Source organism: Neohortaea acidophila (genome assembly GCF_010093505.1).
Source record: "Neohortaea acidophila strain CBS 113389 unplaced genomic scaffold BDY17scaffold_9, whole genome shotgun sequence".
Lineage (NCBI taxonomy): Eukaryota > Fungi > Ascomycota > Dothideomycetes > Mycosphaerellales > Teratosphaeriaceae > Neohortaea > Neohortaea acidophila.
This window is the reverse complement of record NW_022985518.1, coordinates 543,279-559,060: the sequence shown is the minus strand read 5'-3', so window position 1 is coordinate 559,060 and position 15,782 is coordinate 543,279. Positions and strand designations below refer to the sequence as shown.

The 15,782-nt window shown below is 58.9% G+C and overlaps 8 protein-coding genes across 8 annotated transcripts; 3 read left to right on the top strand and 5 right to left on the bottom strand.

The window, feature by feature from the left end:
* Positions 1-80: 80 nt before the first annotated feature.
* On the bottom strand, positions 81-1,988 carry BDY17DRAFT_254938 (amino acid permease-domain-containing protein; the record flags this gene model as incomplete). The annotated part of the gene is made up of 3 exons (XM_033731478.1): positions 81-201; positions 285-1,439; positions 1,489-1,988. 3 exons carry the CDS (start codon positions 1,986-1,988, stop codon positions 81-83), a joined length of 1,776 nt encoding a protein of 591 aa, XP_033587192.1.
* Positions 1,989-2,304: 316 nt separating this feature from the next.
* Positions 2,305-3,307, top strand: BDY17DRAFT_302096 (uncharacterized protein). The gene has a single exon (XM_033734358.1). The coding sequence runs from the start codon at positions 2,703-2,705 to the stop codon at positions 3,261-3,263; it is 561 nt and encodes a 186-aa protein (XP_033587191.1). The 5' UTR covers positions 2,305-2,702; the 3' UTR covers positions 3,264-3,307.
* On the bottom strand, positions 3,308-6,295 carry BDY17DRAFT_302095 (uncharacterized protein). The gene has a single exon (XM_033734357.1). The coding sequence runs from the start codon at positions 6,067-6,069 to the stop codon at positions 3,415-3,417; it is 2,655 nt and encodes an 884-aa protein (XP_033587190.1). The 5' UTR covers positions 6,070-6,295; the 3' UTR covers positions 3,308-3,414.
* A 78-nt stretch (positions 6,296-6,373) lies between these two features.
* Positions 6,374-7,822, bottom strand: BDY17DRAFT_302093 (Ribokinase-like protein). The gene is made up of 3 exons (XM_033734356.1): positions 7,504-7,822; positions 7,342-7,439; positions 6,374-7,286 (listed from the first exon to the last, which is right to left on the bottom strand). Exons 1-3 carry the CDS (start codon positions 7,583-7,585, stop codon positions 6,483-6,485), a joined length of 984 nt encoding a protein of 327 aa, XP_033587189.1. The 5' UTR covers positions 7,586-7,822; the 3' UTR covers positions 6,374-6,482.
* BDY17DRAFT_302092 (Alpha/Beta hydrolase protein) lies at positions 7,800-9,584 on the bottom strand. The gene has a single exon (XM_033734355.1). It carries the CDS (start codon positions 9,427-9,429, stop codon positions 8,278-8,280), a length of 1,152 nt encoding a protein of 383 aa, XP_033587188.1. The 5' UTR covers positions 9,430-9,584; the 3' UTR covers positions 7,800-8,277.
* Positions 9,585-9,735: 151 nt separating this feature from the next.
* On the top strand, positions 9,736-10,990 carry BDY17DRAFT_326501 (UAA transporter; the record flags this gene model as incomplete). The annotated part of the gene is made up of 4 exons (XM_033737523.1): positions 9,736-9,824; positions 9,881-9,897; positions 9,951-10,291; positions 10,346-10,990. The coding sequence occupies 4 exons, from the start codon at positions 9,736-9,738 to the stop codon at positions 10,988-10,990; spliced, it is 1,092 nt and encodes a 363-aa protein (XP_033587187.1).
* Positions 10,991-11,913: 923 nt separating this feature from the next.
* Positions 11,914-13,954, bottom strand: BDY17DRAFT_195746 (uncharacterized protein). The gene is made up of 2 exons (XM_033730056.1): positions 13,282-13,954; positions 11,914-13,052 (listed from the first exon to the last, which is right to left on the bottom strand). Exons 1-2 carry the CDS (start codon positions 13,502-13,504, stop codon positions 12,049-12,051), a joined length of 1,227 nt encoding a protein of 408 aa, XP_033587186.1. The 5' UTR covers positions 13,505-13,954; the 3' UTR covers positions 11,914-12,048.
* BDY17DRAFT_195601 (uncharacterized protein) lies at positions 13,289-15,781 on the top strand. Its single transcript, XM_033730055.1, has 4 exons — positions 13,289-13,778; positions 13,962-14,591; positions 14,654-14,884; positions 14,943-15,781. Exons 1-4 carry the CDS (start codon positions 13,556-13,558, stop codon positions 15,320-15,322), a joined length of 1,464 nt encoding a protein of 487 aa, XP_033587185.1. The 5' UTR covers positions 13,289-13,555; the 3' UTR covers positions 15,323-15,781.
* The last annotated feature ends 1 nt before the right edge of the window (position 15,782 follows it).

The window sequence follows — 15,782 nt, the reverse complement described above, 5'->3', positions numbered from 1 at the left end:
AGCAACGCCCTTTGGAGAAATCGTCTCGTTAATCGTCACACCGCCGCAAGCAAAGGATAAAAACGCCCGCAGCAAAGCCATTAGCAGAAGAACTTGTATACTCTCCTCCACAATGGCCACGCCGCCCGCTCCGCCCTCTCTTCAATAATCAGGTCTTGGATATTGAGATCGCGCATGCCGGTGTGGAGGTCCATGTTGTGGCTGTCAGGGGCAAAAATGTTAGCCGTACATTCCTCTTCCATAGAGCGGATTGCGCCGCCTTGCGGAGATGGATGGATACTCACGTTCGGATAAACGGGGTGCGATAGTAAATCTTCCACCCCAAGTACATGACAATAACAATCGGCGCGGCGAGATAAATTCCGAAGAAATACTCGGCGCGATTATCACCAGTGATTTCACCATAACCGACGGGGAACGCGGACGTCCAGAACTCCGCAACGAGGACAAGGCAGTTGAAGATGAAGCCGACCCAGGACCCGATGATGCCTGGCTGGCTGCGAAAGGCGAGTTCGTCGAGCGTGTGTCCTTGCTTCTTCCAGCCGCGTCGGAAGCGGATATGAGCAAGGCAGATGCTGCCCCAAGTGAAGACTGACGAGAGACCGGAGAGGGCGAGGAGCCAATTGAACGCTGACTCCCATAGATTTGAACCCGCAAAGAAGGCCAGGAAACCGAGGACGGATGCGATTCCAATGGCGACGATTGGACGGCCTCTTCTGTCGATGTATGCGAGAATCTTGGGCGCTTGATTCTGCTCTGCCAAGGCAGCGAGGGTGCGCGAACTACCGTAGACGGCGGAGTTGCCGACGGAGAGGACGGCGACCAGGATGACTGCGTTGAACACCGAAGGGAGGCCGGCAATGCCGGCGTCTCGGATGGAGATGACGAATGGGGATGCCTTGCTGGGCTGTGGGCCGTTGCCGCCGAGGAGTCGCTTGTCGGTGTAAGGGACGAGAAGGCCGACAAGAGTCAGCGAGACGACGTAGAAGAGGGTGATGCGCCAGAAGACCTGCTTGACGGCCGTCGGGAGGGATTTGCGGGGATTGGCAGTCTCCGCGGCCGCCAACCCGACCAGCTCGGTTCCTCCAAAAGCAAACGCGGCGTTGACAAAGACGCTACACAAGCCCTTGAAGCCGTGATTGAAGGCGCCGGGGTGGTGCCATAACTTGCCCCCGATGTAACTGCCGTCGGTCCCGCCGCCACAATCGATGATGACTCCAAGCACGATGTAGCCGATGATGGCGGTAACTTTGACGATGGAGAAGATGAATTCTGCCTCGCCGTATCCTCGGACGCCGAACAGGTTGATGCCGATAATGAGGAACAGAAAGATGGCCACCCAGGCGTCATTGTTGATTTTCTGGTCCGACCAGTAGTTGATTGTCAGAGTTGCCGACACTACTTCCAGCGGCAAGACGACAAGCCATTGGAGAGCGTAGCTGGGTAAGTCAGCGAAGCGGCCCAGACGACAGCAAGGATGATACTTACTTCCAACCCATAGCAAACCCCCACGCGGGGTCGAGGAAGCGAGTGGAATAAGCGGAGAACGAGCCGGCAACGGGGAACAAGACGGCCATCTCGCCCAGCGCATGCACAGTACAGTACAGCATCATCCCGGTGAGCACGAAGCTGATGAGCACCGAGGCCGGGCCGCCGGCGGCGAAGGACTCGCCCGAGCTGACGAACAAACCAGTGCCAATGGAACCACCGATGGCGATCATCTGAAGATGCCGGCCTTTGAGATGTCGGGAGAGGGGCGAAGTGGCCGTGTTCTGCACGGCAGTCTCGACATCGTACGTCCGGCCGTCCGCGCTGACCACGCCCTTGGGAGTGGCGTGGGCGTTGGGATCGCGGAGAAAGCTGCTGAAGAAGCGACGAGCGAGGGTGCGAGGGGAGCGAAAGTCGGAGTCGTAGTCGCCCAGGTCGCCAGAGCCGTAGTTCGAGGGCGAGTACTCGGCTTTGCCCAGCACCAAGCTCGCGTCGTCCATCGCGGGCTAAGAGGCAGCGTCGCCCTCGCGACTAGAGAGCAGACGTGGAGGGTGAGCAGTGGGAGTCGTTGGTGCACGCGTTGCTGTCGCTCATGGTCATGCCGATGGGGTGGTTGAGGAGGGAGGCGTGGGAGAGCGGAGGGCAAAGACGTTATCCCCGCGAGATTGATTCCAGACGTTGGCGGGTTTTAGAGTTTGACGTGGTTGGGTTGGTTTGCGCGCCGCTATTGGCTGTTCGGCCGGAGAAGCCGAGGGAAGGGTTCAAGCCGCCCCGATAAGGAAGTTGAGTGTATGGAGAGATGACTTGCGCAACGTCGTGGAACATGAACGTCTGCACCGCTCACCATCATCTCGCGCCTCTCTCTGAGCTGGCACTCATGGTGCAGCTGATGGCTCAATATTGGAACACCTTCGATCCGCCGAGTTTTGCGCTGATGACACCTATCGAACATCGCAAGAGCATCGCAAAAGCATCGCTCCCATTGACAGCCACCACCCCAGAGTACCACCCATGGCGCAAGGGCTTGCTTCTACGCCGCTCGAATCGCACCGCATGAGCCAGCCGATGCTGCCGAGCGTGTGAGATCGACGAGGCACAGAAGAACCGGTGAGCGGCCGCCATCGCGCCATCGATGACATTGAGAATGTCCGCATTGAGATGGTGTCACCAGCCCTTGTCGGCCACAACGTCGGTGCGACATTGGCTGATCCCCCATGTCTCGGCCGAACACAGCGCTGCTATCCACTTGGTGTAACGATGGGGACGGAAGAGCGTCATCCACGCGGCGAGTCCTCGTCTCCAAGAAGCCCGCTCCGATCAAAGTGCCTCGTCCTACTCGGCTCGGCATGATAAGGATGACTGGCCCGATGTATACCGTTCATCATCGCCAAGCCGTAACGACGGCGACGGACACCGAGTACGACGGACACAACCTCTCTCCGCTAGCTCGGGAGAGCACAGACGGGAGTGGTGGCACGAGGCGTCCGCGTGGCTGGGACCCGTCCAGGCGTGGAAGCTTCCATTCGCTGCGTCCGCCCGTGAAGCAAGGCATGCCCCATGCCCGCCAGCGGATGAGAGTGAGTCCAATCACGTCTGGTCAAGACAGCAAACCTGTCCATGTGACCAAGTTGTTGTTGGCTACGCTGCTTCAACGGCCACGTTGCATTATCGCTCTATCTATTTCCGTCCTGTCTCGTCGGAGAAAGCACTGGATGCACACCCCGGAGACTACACGTGACAGTCTCTCCGATAGTCTTCGCTGCTGTCTGGCATAAACGCATGTCCTGCGAATGGAAATGTGAACGACACAGATACTGGCTCTCAATCAGTTGTGTATATTTAGATGTATGAACGGAAAAACGTTCTCGTATGCTATGAGAAAACACCACGCCAAAAAGCAGTCAAAGGGAGGAATCCCCCAGATTTCTACAACCCATCATGCTCCCCCTTCCTCTTCTCCTCCTCAGCCTGCATCTGCGCCAGCGCCTCGGCCGTAAGCGGCATTCCCGACCCCTCATGCTCCCCAGCCAAAGGCGACATAGGACTGATGGGCTCCGTATCAGTCGCCAGCTCGTCCGGCGTCGCCAGTTCGCCGGTACCACCAAAAACCTCCCCCTCATCCACCTCGTCATCCTCCTCGACGTCTTCTTCTTCTTCGTCGTCCTCTTCCACGCCTTCGAGTGTGGGCTCGCCGCTTTTGCGCCGCGCGCTGGTCGACGAGGCGTTCTTGGAGCGAGACATGCTAGGTGATCCGGCGCTTCCGCTTGTCGTTGTTGGTCCTTTGAATACGGAGCGCTTCCTTCGCGCGAAGACGGGAAGTGCGGGCGAGCCGGGCGGGAGTGTAAGGCCGCCACCGCTCTGGAAAGCGTGTCGGCCTTCTGCAAAAGTGGGTAGAGTGCCGAGACTGGAAGGCGGGGGACGGCGAGAGACGCGGACGCCAGAGGGCAAGGAGCTGGAAGCGTTGGGGGTGGTGGGTAGGACTTTGACCGAAGAGTGAGGGGAGCGTGCTAGTCGGGAGCCTGAGGCGGAGGAGACGCCGGAAGGGGAGGCGACGGAGTTGCTGGAGGTGCTGGAGGCTTTGGAGTGCGTGTGTTGATGTTGGGTGTGGAAGGTGCTGCGGATGGAGCTGACGGAGGAGGAGGTGGATTTGCGGCCTCGCAGGCCGGCGGAGGGGCGGCGGATGGAGGAGTGGGGTGTGAGGGTGTGGGGGCTGAGACTGGAGCGTTTGCGCTGCGCGCTGGTGCGACTGTCGTGCGAGCTGGCTGTGCTGACTCGTGGTCGGGCGGGGAGAGTCGATCGTGTCTGTAGCTCGGGTCGCGCGGCGATACCCTCTTTGCGGTGTTGCTGCATGTCGATGGGTGCTGTAGATGTGCGTCGGAGATCCCGTATCGCTTCGGTGGTCTTCCCATCCTGCTGCGCATTCGACCCCGGATGAGCTGCCGGCAAATCGTTCTTGTTCACTCCTTCATTCGTCGACTTTCCACGCTTCTGGGCGCCGTCCTTGAACCAGTGCTTTACCCACGCCAGTGGTTCTCGCAATGGCTGTTGAAAGGCGTTCAGTCGTTTCCGCGATGGCTGCGGGACGTAGTGAGGGCTCAGGAGATTGGGATCGATGGTCACGTTCTTGACGACAGTCCCACTCCCTCGAGATGTGAGTGCTGGCTTTCGAGGAGGCACGGCGGAGTAGTCTTTGGGAGGGGGAGGGGGCCGGCTGGTGGACCTGCTCTCGTTCCGCGTCTGAGACACTCGAGCGTCAGGCTCTGGGGTGGGCGTCTTCCTCTCCGTCACTTTCGGCAGCTCGGTCGAATACACTTCACTCCCATTTGGGCGAGTCGCTCGTCGTCCGCGGCCTCTCGGCGACCCCCCAAGCGCGCGTTCCTCTCCTTCCCGAATCTCGCCAAGAGCCAGTAATCGGCCACTCGCAGCACTGAGCCGACGAATGGATTTGGCATCCGCCTCTCGCGCTTTGCGCTTGCGCTCTCGTCGCTTTTCCTTTCGCTGTTCCTTCTCGATGAGCAGCGCCCACCAGCCAGCGAGGGAGTCGCAGCGCTGGGAGAGGACATTTTCGATGACCATGTCAATATCGACCCCGGCGCTGCGCATTCGCTGCAGGGTGTCTTTTTCGAGCTGCGTCGAGAAGGGCGCTGGCTGTTGGATCTTGAGTATCTCTTGTTGCGCGGGGGCGTGTTCGGCAAGCCAGGGGTTCTTGAGCAGATCCGCGAGTGTCGGACGTAAGAGCGGTCGTTTGGCCAGTAGTTTCTGTATGAGCTCCTTCGCAGGGACAGTCAAGTGGTCGGGATAATTCGGCTCTTCCTGCAAGATTCGCCGTTTGGTCGCGGTCTCATCGTCTTCATCGTACGGCAGTTCTCCGCAGAGAAGCGCATACAGGATCACGCCGAGACTCCACATGTCCACCTTCTCCCCAGCATACTTCTCCCCACGTAGCATCTCGGGGGCGGCGTAGCAGACGGTGCCGCACCATGTCTGCAAGTAGCTCGTGCTCCCTTCATACTCGCGCGTGAAGCCAAAGTCGACGAGCTTGACATTCTCGCCCTTGTCGAGCAGGATGTTCTCGAGCTTCAAGTCGCGATGGACGCACGACTTGCTGTGCACATAGCTCACGGCGCCGACGAGCTGCGTGAAGATCTTCTGCGCCTTCTTCTCCTCCATCCGCCCATGCTCCAGCAGATGGTGGTATAGCTCATCGCCAGGACAGTACTCCAGCACCAGCCACACCTTATGCTCCGTCACAATCACCTCGTACAGGCGCGCGATGTGGGGATGCAAGAACTGGCGATGGTGGTGGATCTCGCGCGCCAGGTTGCCATCCTCCTTCTTGGTGGACTTCAGCACGACCTTGGAGCCATTGGTGAGGTTGTGCGAGGCGAGGTAGACCTTGCCGAAGCTGCCCTTGCCGACGAGGCGCTTGAGCGAGTAGTTGCCGACGGTGTGGAGGTCGGCGGAGGAGAACTCGTTGAGCAGGGCTTGGTAGGAGTTGGCGAGCTTGCTGCGGTGTTCCGCTTGTTCGTACTCGGCTTGCGTTCGAATCGGTGGCATGAAGTGTGACGGGGTGGTGCGCATGCGCTGGCCTCGCACCACCGGCCGCTCTTACACGTGAGGTCTGGCGCAGGAAGCTCGCGGGTTCGATGGGCTCGACATCAGCTTCGACGGAAGGAGGGTTTGGGGAGGTGATGGGGAGGTGTCGGAGGGGAATGCGATCACAGCAATCGTCCAAGCAGATGCTTCATCATGGATGTCACTCTCCACCGCCTCATTCTCTGTGCCATACCTCAAGTCCTGGTCTTACCCGCCCACGACAGGGAAGTTTATTGGTCAGTCAGGGTCCGCCCCGGAAGGCGGAGGAGACGATTGAAAACGGCAGCTTTGCCGATCGTCATGTCGAGCTGCAGTAATCTATCTGATCATATTTCATCACGTTCTCGTTGATATTGCTCAGCACAGTCCACGACCAGCCCGCAGACTATATACATGCCTCATAGCTTGCTCTCATCCGTTGACCGCTCGCCAATCAGGTCGAGGAAAGCGGGGTGAACATAGTCCGTCAGATCGGCCGCCTGCAGACTCCGCCCCTTCTCCTTGAACGCCAGGCGCGAGCACTCCCTCGTGATGGCCGAGCCGCCATACGCCGCGAAGGCTAGCAACTCGTCGGGCGCCATGTCATTTTCATGATCCCACAAGCGTTCCAGATACGCCTTGCGATACGCCAGCAGTGTCGCCAACGTTCCGGTCAGGGTATCGCCCTGCCCACCGCTCCTCTTCAATCCGCCCTCTCCATCCGACACGAGCGTGTACGACCCGTTGGAGATGTAGTCCACCTTGCCCTTCTGAATAATCGTCACGCCGCCCAGCGCCTGCGCCAACTTCTCGCACACCTTCGACGGATCGCCCTCGTCGGTATCAATCTTCTGGCTCTTCGCCAGCCGCCCAAACTCCACCACGTTGGGCGTGAGAATGCACTCCTTGTACCCCTGCACCAAGTCCGGCTGCTTCTGCACCAGCAGCAGCCCGTCGGCGTCGAGCACGAAGCCCACGCTCCGCTTGCGCGCTTCTTTGAGCACGCGCGCGCACGTCTCTTGCATTGCGGCGTCGCGCCCGAGGCCCGGGCCGATGACGATGACGTGGAGTCGGTCGAGCATGGCGATGATGGGCTCGGTGATGCTCTCGATTGTCTCGTGCTTGGCCATGTTCTTCTCTTGCCGCATGTAGGGGTGCACCATTAGGTTGGGCGAGTAGGTTTTGATGACCATGCCGGCGCTGGGTTCGCAGATGACGTGGGACTGGCGGTGATTGTTAGTTGGCGCTGTAATGAATGCGGCTGTGGCCATCACCCACCATGTCGCATCCTAGCCTTGCCGACGCCATGGCGGAGAAGTATGGGGCGCCAGTGTAGTCTTCGCTGCCACCTATCACCGCCACTCGGCCCAGCTGGCCTGTAGTAGTGCGTACAGTCAGTATCAAAGCCTCAATCATCCCATCCCACCATCTCAACCGCACCTTTGTGGAACTTCTCGAGCATCGGCGGCACCATCTTGTGCACCTTGCCGAGTATCTCTTTCCGCGACATGTGAGCTGCCATGATGGATGGATGCACCGCGGTGTTATTGGACAGGAAGTCAAGGGAAGGCAAGATATTGCAAAATCATCGCGTGCATCGTCAAAGTCGCCTGCTGTCGATCTTCGCACGCGGCGAGGTTGGATGTTCGCAGTCAATGATCAGAGATGACGTTGTGGTGGGGGGCTGGAATTTCACATGCGGGAGAGCTTCAAAGTTGTTGGGATGATGAGTTGACATTGCCCATTGGCTCTTTACAACAATTACTTCACTTTCCCAACTCAGAAAGAACAAGACCATCCACCAAATCAACTAGACAAGGACTTTTGCAATCATGAGCCAGCAACCGGGCAAGGACGAGGCGTACAGCACCCAAGGCAATGCAGCCTCCAAAGAGCCCCAAGAGAAATCCGACTCAAAAGCACAACAAAGCGGATCACAAGTGTACGAGCAGTGCCCATACCTCAGTCATGGACCTCGTAGTAGCAGCTAATGACGGACAAAACATAAACAGAGAGCAACGCATCCCCTCCAAGCAAACCACCTCCAGCTCCGAAGCCACGCCCTCTGCTTCCGCCCAGGGCATCGAAGGCGGTGGCCCCGGCGAGAACCCAGACGATCTTAGCGCGGGGGCAAAGGGCGAGAGCCATGTCGATGAAGCGGAGCAGATGGGCGCGCCTGGCGAAGGTAAGGTCGCGGATGCGGTGAAGGACAGATCAAAGGGGAACTCGGGGACATCGCAGGATGGGATGGAGTCGGATTTGGACCGCAAGAAGGCCGAGCAGGCGCCGCGGAGAGAGGCGGTGCAGAAGGAGGAGAAGAAGGAGGTGGATGTTGGTGGCGTGTTGGGGCAGCGAGGGGGGCCGGCGAGTTCGGTGTCGTGATGCTCGGGTACATGGGACAGAACAGTGTCGTGCATGGCGTTGAGGCAGTGGGCTACATGTCAGATCATGACTTCTTCTCTCGATGCTGGTCGAGGAAGCCAATGGCGACTTTGTTGAAATCGTCGGGAAACTCCCACTGTCATCAATCAGTCTCATGTATGCAACCTTGGCGATAATGATATTGTAACTCACCAAACAAGCATGCCCACCTTTGCACGTCAAGAACTGCGAGCCCTCAACACTCTGCGATAGCTCCTGGCTCAACACCACCGGAATTAATATGTCCGTCCGTCCCGCTAGCACCATCACCTGCCGCCCCTTCAATCCGCCCAGGCCCTTCCCCGCTCCCTTCAACTCCTGCAACCGCCCCGTCGTATCAAACTGCTGAATTACATTCAACTGACTCAAATACGCCTCGGTAGACATGTCCAGCTGCGCCATCGCCGCCTCAAACTCCTCCAGCTCCGCCGTGCGCTGCCGGAAGAAGGGCACGGTAAAGGCCCACACCGTCACGTCGCGCATCACATCCTGCACCGACATGCGCTGCGCCATGTCTTCCCAGAGGGCGAACATGCGGGAGCAAAACGTGGTAGGCTGCGCGTAGGTGCAGCACAGCGAGAGCGAGAGCAGCCGCGGCCCGGAAGAGGCAGAGTTGGGGTACTTCAATGCATAGCTCTGCGCAATCATGCCGCCCATGCTGACGCCCAAGAGGTGGAAGCTACCGATCTGCAATTCGAGCAGGAGAGCGTGGAGATCGTCGGCCAGCAGCTCGGCGGTGTAGGGGCCGGACGGTTTGGACGTCTTCCCTATGCCTCGATTGTCGTAGCGCAGGACGCGGAAGCCTGCTTCCAGGAAGGCGGGGACGTTGAAGTCCCAGGTTGTGAGGTCGTCGGCGAGGCCATTGATGAAGACGAGCAGATCGCCTTGCCCGCTTCCTTCGAGGCTGTAGTTGATGGAGATGTTGTTTACGTTGGCGGTGGGCATCTTGGTTGTCGACCTACCTGTAGTCAGTAGTCTGGTGCACCTCTGAACGCGGAGTATGGAGCTTTACGAATGGCGAGGAAAAAAGGAATGAACAAGGTTGGACGGGAGAGCTGCAGGGTGGTTGATTGAGTTGCTGCGCACCTGCCGCATTGGGCAAGCCGTGCACATCACGCATCTTAGCGTCCTTTCAATTCTCCATCCACGTGCATCCCTGGCCCTTCGACGTGTCAATCCCTTGTGTCCGGACTCTCAATGTTGCAGCTATTCGGGATGAATCCCGCACGGTAAAGCGCTTCCGAATCCATTATGCTCTACGCCTATGGGCCGACTAATATTGTCGTGCTGATCTTCGGCGGATGCTGTGCCAATGTCTTTGCCCTCGAGGCGCTGATTCAGTATGTATTCAGTACTGGGAGAATGAGAAAGAGAAGTCTACTGACATTCCATCCAGGAGCGAGCCAGATAGCGGTGAGACGACTTCGAGGTACATATCATCATCTATACTAATTCTAGAACACCAGGCGTCATCATAACCTTCCTCCAGTTCTTCTTCACAGCTCTCGCCGCCTACTCTACCCAATACTCGTCATCCGCCCCTTACACCATCCGGTCGCCCGGCGTGCCTATCCGAAGATGGGCCATCCTCGCCGCCATGCACTTCGGCATCAACATGCTGAACAACTGGGCTTTCTCCTACCGCATTAGTGTCCCCGTGCACATCATCTTGCGCAGTTTTGGGAGCGTGACGACCATGGCCGCGGGCTTCCTGCGTGGGAAGAAGTACTCTTTCCTGCAAGTGTTGAGTGTCGTGTTGTTGACGGTGGGCGTTGTAGTGAGTGCATGGGCGGATGCCGAGGGGAAGGTATGTCGTCGTGTTTGAGCGTATTGCAGACTCACTTACTTACATGCATCTCAGGGCAAATCCATGTCTTTCAGTATGGACTCGTTCAACTCGGATTTCGGCAACGGCCTGCTGGTCTTGCTGGTCGCGCAGTTCCTGTCGGCTTACATGGGCACCTACACGGAAGACACGTACGCCATCTACGGCGCAAACTGGAAGGAGAGTCTGTTCTACTCGCATTTCCTGTCGTTGCCGCTCTTCTTACCTCTTGCGGGAGTGCTGAGGAAGCAGTACTCGAGGCTTCTCTCCACTTCCCCACTGGACATCAAAGCTCTCGCGCGATCTTCGCCCACCCTTGAACCGCTACTGACTACCATTCGACGTTCGCCCATGTTGACCTCCTCCATCGAAGGCCTCCCGCAAGGTGTCGTCTTCATGCTCGTGAACATCCTCACGCAACTGGCGTGCATCACCGGCGTCAATCTACTCTGCGCCAAATCGTCGGCGGTGACGGTGACGATTGTGTTGAACATCCGCAAGCTCGTCTCGTTCATCCTGAGCACGGTGCTGTTCGGCCATCAGCTAAGCGGGATGATGATCCTGGGCTCGACACTGGTATTTGGAAGCGGGGCGTTGTATGGCTACGAAACGAGTTGGAGGCTGCCGCAGCAAAAGCAGACAGAAGGGGGCAAAGCAAATGGGCAGGTGAAGAAGGATTGAAAGCAGTGGGCATACCACGTGCAAGATAGGAGATGCGTGTAGTGCTAGTATACTTCGGAAGGAGGTGGTGTGTTTCGTCTGGAGATCACCGCGCTGATCCTGCAACCGCAACCGAGCAGCCTCGCAGATGAAACGACAGCACTCGGATGGGTGCATTGGGGGAGATTGACGACGACCGCTGTGCACCGCGCCGGCTGCACAAGGATGGCGCAATGGAGTGTCGTATGGCGCGCACACCATGAACGTGTGTCACGCATCTCCGGTGGGCAAGCGGCTTGGCAGCGAGTGCAGCAAAAGGACAGGCCTGTAGTCGAGTTGCACCATGATTCCTTCTCATCTCGATATAACGACTATCCAGCTCCCAAGGATTCTAGGCAGGGCGACTAGCGACTTCAGTAATCATCAACGTGCCCCGGAAGGCACGAGCTCCGAGACAACCGCGAACCACCGATTGAACACGTAAAACAGGCACGTTGGAAACTCAATACGGCCAGCTGGAGGTGTTACTGCTCGCGGATTAGCGCGGTGTCGATCACACTTCTCCACAATCGTCCGCAAGCGTGCAGGTGTGTGTGATGATGAACAGGCGTGCCTAGGCGAGGGGGAAAAGTGGTCCAGGCCGGGCAGATCAGCCGGGAATTGGGCGCGTGGCTGGAGAGGATGAGTGATCGCCGGGGGAGGAATCTCAAATTGCTGCCCTGGATGGAGTGTTGCGACGTGCTTGGAATCTGTTGATCACAGCCCTGGGACGGGGCGGATGGGGCGCTGGCAGAAGCAAGTGTCATCATGGGTAGGACATCGCTGGGTCACGATCGTAAAATTGTCCGGATCGTGGGATGGCGTCTGTGGCGAAGGTGATGAATGGCTCCGATAACGAGCACGTTCGGTAGACACGCCCGCTACACAAGCCAAGCTCGAGTCAGTGGGCTCGACCCCCCCGGCCTGGCCTGTATCCCTCGTGCTGCCTGTGAGCTCGTAGGTGATGATACATCCATCCATCCATGCCCCGGACTAGTGGCGGGGCAGGGAACGTCGTCAGCACATCCGCGGCGCAAAGGCTATACGGTGCCCAATAACGAGGCTGCATGTTGGTGGTGATGCGCCTGAATCCGGCGCTGTACACGGCCCGGGAACCGCACGGGGAGTGAGGGCAGGGGAGCTAATGGGTAGGGGAGAGGGCGGATAGAGTTTGCGTCCGTGAGGCCCGGCGCGGCTCTTTGCCTTTCCTTGGTCGGGGTGAGGGCAGGGCCTGGCAGGCAGGCAGGTAGAACGGCGCGGTGCGGAGCGTGGATCTGCATGAGCGCGCGCCGGCTGTTTTGTGCGCCCTCGCTCATCTGCCCTGTCGCTTTCCACGTGCCGCCTGCACCCTTTCGCTCCATCCACTCTTTGCACCACCCGCCTACTGTCCTTCCCCTCCCCACCCATCTCCGTCGTCGGCTTGCCTTCCTCTCTGCACCGCTCGCTGCACCGAACCGTGGACGTGAGGCATTGCTTCGGAGTGCACCTTGTCCGCATCCACCCGTGCACGCTCTTGCCCCCCATCTCCCGCCATCGTCATCCGAGTCGCACCTGCCTGTCCACACACCCTGAAATCCGCGCGACTCCACCCCCCACACGCCCACCCACCCGCTCTCTCCTTCTCCTTCTCCCATCCTTTTATCACATTGCCTGCATCCCGCCCACCGTCGCACACACCACCACGCCCATTTCATGCAAGGGCAGCACCGCCGACACCAAGCCGCCGTCGCCATGACACGAGCCCGCGGATGACCCACCATCACCACCACTACTTTCGCGCGCAGCTGGACGACGAACCGCTTCTGGCCCCAACCCGCTGACCACCTCTGCCTGCCCGACTGGCCCATCCACCTCAACCACTCCGCTCTGCCCCCTTTCTGCCTCTCTCGGCGCACGTTGCCGCTCTTCAACCACTTTGTCCCACGGGTCTCACACGTGCGCCAGCGCTGCGCCGCGTCTCTGGCCATCAATTCGCCATCGCCATTTCCCCTTTCCCCCATCCACCGATTCATCGGCTTCTCACCTCCTGACGCCCTCCCGCCCTCTGCAAGTCAGCCGACTCACCATCTCGAGCCCCGCCGCATCTCGTCTTCGAATTTTTATTATTGCCGCCGCCGCTGCCGCAAATTCCTGCAGCCTCTTCCCTTTCGAGCTGTCGCCTGGACTCGGCCGTGCCCCATGTACTCATGACTGCGCGCTCTTCTCAACTTCCACCGGCCGCCTGAGTTTGTACTTCTAATTCTCGCCAGGCATTCCACGCACATCTCGTCGGCTGCAAATTTTCATCCTCCCTGCGCAGTTTGGCAGAGGTACACTTGTGAACCCGCCCCGCGTCGCATACACAGGCTCCTTTGTGCTTCGTTTCATCAAGCCGCCAGAGGTCCAGTTCCTCCTCCACGCGCGCCTTGCACCCACCTGCTCTACCCGCCGAGTACGCGTCGCCGACCTTTCTCTACGAGCGCACACGCAATCGAGCTCTCCCCTGCAGGGCAACATCTCTCATAGCAGAAACTTTGGTCCGGGGAGTGTCTCAGGCACGCCCACACCATGACGGAAAGCGTAGCGTCGCCGCGCAGGCCGTCACCGCAGCATGCGCTGCCGTCGCCGCAACAACAGCAACCGCAATACCCCCCCGTCAGCCAAACTCTACCCCCCATCAGTAGCCTCACCAATGGCATCCGTCCGCCTTCACACCAACGCTCCCCCGAGGAGCTCTCGGCCTCCGACTCGGCAAGGGACTCGGGAACATGGCCGCAGTCACAGAGTAAGCGTAAGTCGTCCCTCGAATCACCCCCACCCTCAAGCCGAGAATGCTTTGGAGCACGGCTGCCCGCCGGCAGGCCTTCGTACCAAGTATTCAGAGCCATGTCGGTTCCTCATCGACTCCCCTTTGTCGAACCCGACCTAGCCAGCTTTGAATTCGGATGCATCGCTAACGAGTGATACTGTACAGACACCTCAGCGGGTAGCGGTCTGCACGTGCACACTCTTCTGAACCACGACGACTCTCCTCCCCGGAACTCCATCCCATCAACACCGCTGTCTGGGCGGATACAAAGTGGCGCTTCCTTTGGCTCGCAAGGGTTGCCCTCCATCAACCAAGGCTTTCAACAAGAACCACCGACCAACCGCGATAGCCAGGCCTCCTGGGACTCGCGGCGGAGCAGTGTCGATAGCCGCATGCACCAGGGGCTCAGTGGCCTCTACATCAACAATCCACAGTCGCCGTATGAAAGCGCAAACACATCACAAGTCTCATTGGCGGCTAGTCTGCGCCGGCCAAATGGACAGGGACCAATGTCACCGCTCAGCTCACGACCTGGCGTGCGGCCGCGGATTGCCCCCCCTATCATACCCGTGGGCCGGACGGCTGGTCAACCCGATCCCACCGCAGCAAAGCCCACGCAAGGTTATGCCTGGGCCTTTCCCGACGGACCCATTCCCGAGGAACGGCGGGACTCTGACAGCAGCGAATCCACCAATGTCGTTTCCCGAAACAATAGTATCGCGGCCTCGTCGATCCGAAGCAGCATCTTCTCGGCGGACTCGCGGATGCCTGCAGGCCAAAGGCGGCTCGATGACGGTATGCTCGTGGGAATGAGTGAGAGTAGGGGATTCGATGAGTGCTGACACTATTATTTCCAGATCAAGCGAGCGCACATCAACACTCGATGCAGCATCGCTCAATACAGGACCTGCAGCAAGAGAATGGATCTGCCCTGGGCACATACAGTCGAACGCCGGAGTTGCGGGTAAGCCACAAGCTGGCGGAACGCAAACGACGAAGCGAGATGAAGGATCTTTTCGAGGACCTCAACAAGGCCGTCCCAACCAGTGGCGGGGCCAAGGCCAGCAAATGGGAGATTCTCTCCAAAGGTAGGATATCCTTCCGATCAGACCTTGCCCGCCCACGTAGCTAACGCGTCCCCGACAGCAATCGATCATATTCGCAACACGCAACATACCGAACGCCACCTCGGGAACGAAGTCGCGCGCCTCCAGCGCGAGGTCGAGTACTCGCGCGAAGCGCAGAAGGAGAATGAGCTGCTCAAGACCGAGGTGCAAGTCATGTACCAGACGCTCAAGCGCCTCGACGCCAACGCACCGCACGTATACGGCCACTTTACGAACCAGCTAAGCCAGCCGAATGGCGGACCCTCCTCGGGCATCTCCCTCCCGCCCCTTAATCCCCCGGGCTCGTCGGCGGGCAGGCAGCACGAGTATGCGCCGCACCCTCAGCATCCGTCGCAGCCTTCGCAGACGGGCGGCGCCGCTATGCAGGGCGTGGAATATGCGTACGGGCAGGCGAGGTGATGGACATGTTCATCATTTGATGACATCTTGCCATGGACGATGTCGCTTAATACTTCTGGCCCTCGACACTGTACGGCATTCCAGTCACTCGTCATTCGCTTATCACTACACTACGACTATTCTAAACTGAGGCATCAATCATCAACGAGACGAGGCGGGGGACGATACTTGCGTCTGGTAATAGTAGTGAAGAGGTTGCAGCAGCAGCGGGCGCGCGGGGAGGAAAAACAACAGCATGGTGTTCATTCCGGGTTGGGCGGGGTATGCTCGTTTGTGTCAATCCATCGCTGCAATCTGTGTGCCTCTCTCGCTTCGGAGATGGAAATGGGAGGCTGTGAAGAGTACGATGAGAGGGGTGGAAGATCGATGTGCGGCTAGATGACGCTCTGCTGTCGATTTTGCTGCCCCGGTTTCGTGGAATTTGGAAGGTGAAGAATGTTCGTTATGTACCAAGAGGTAT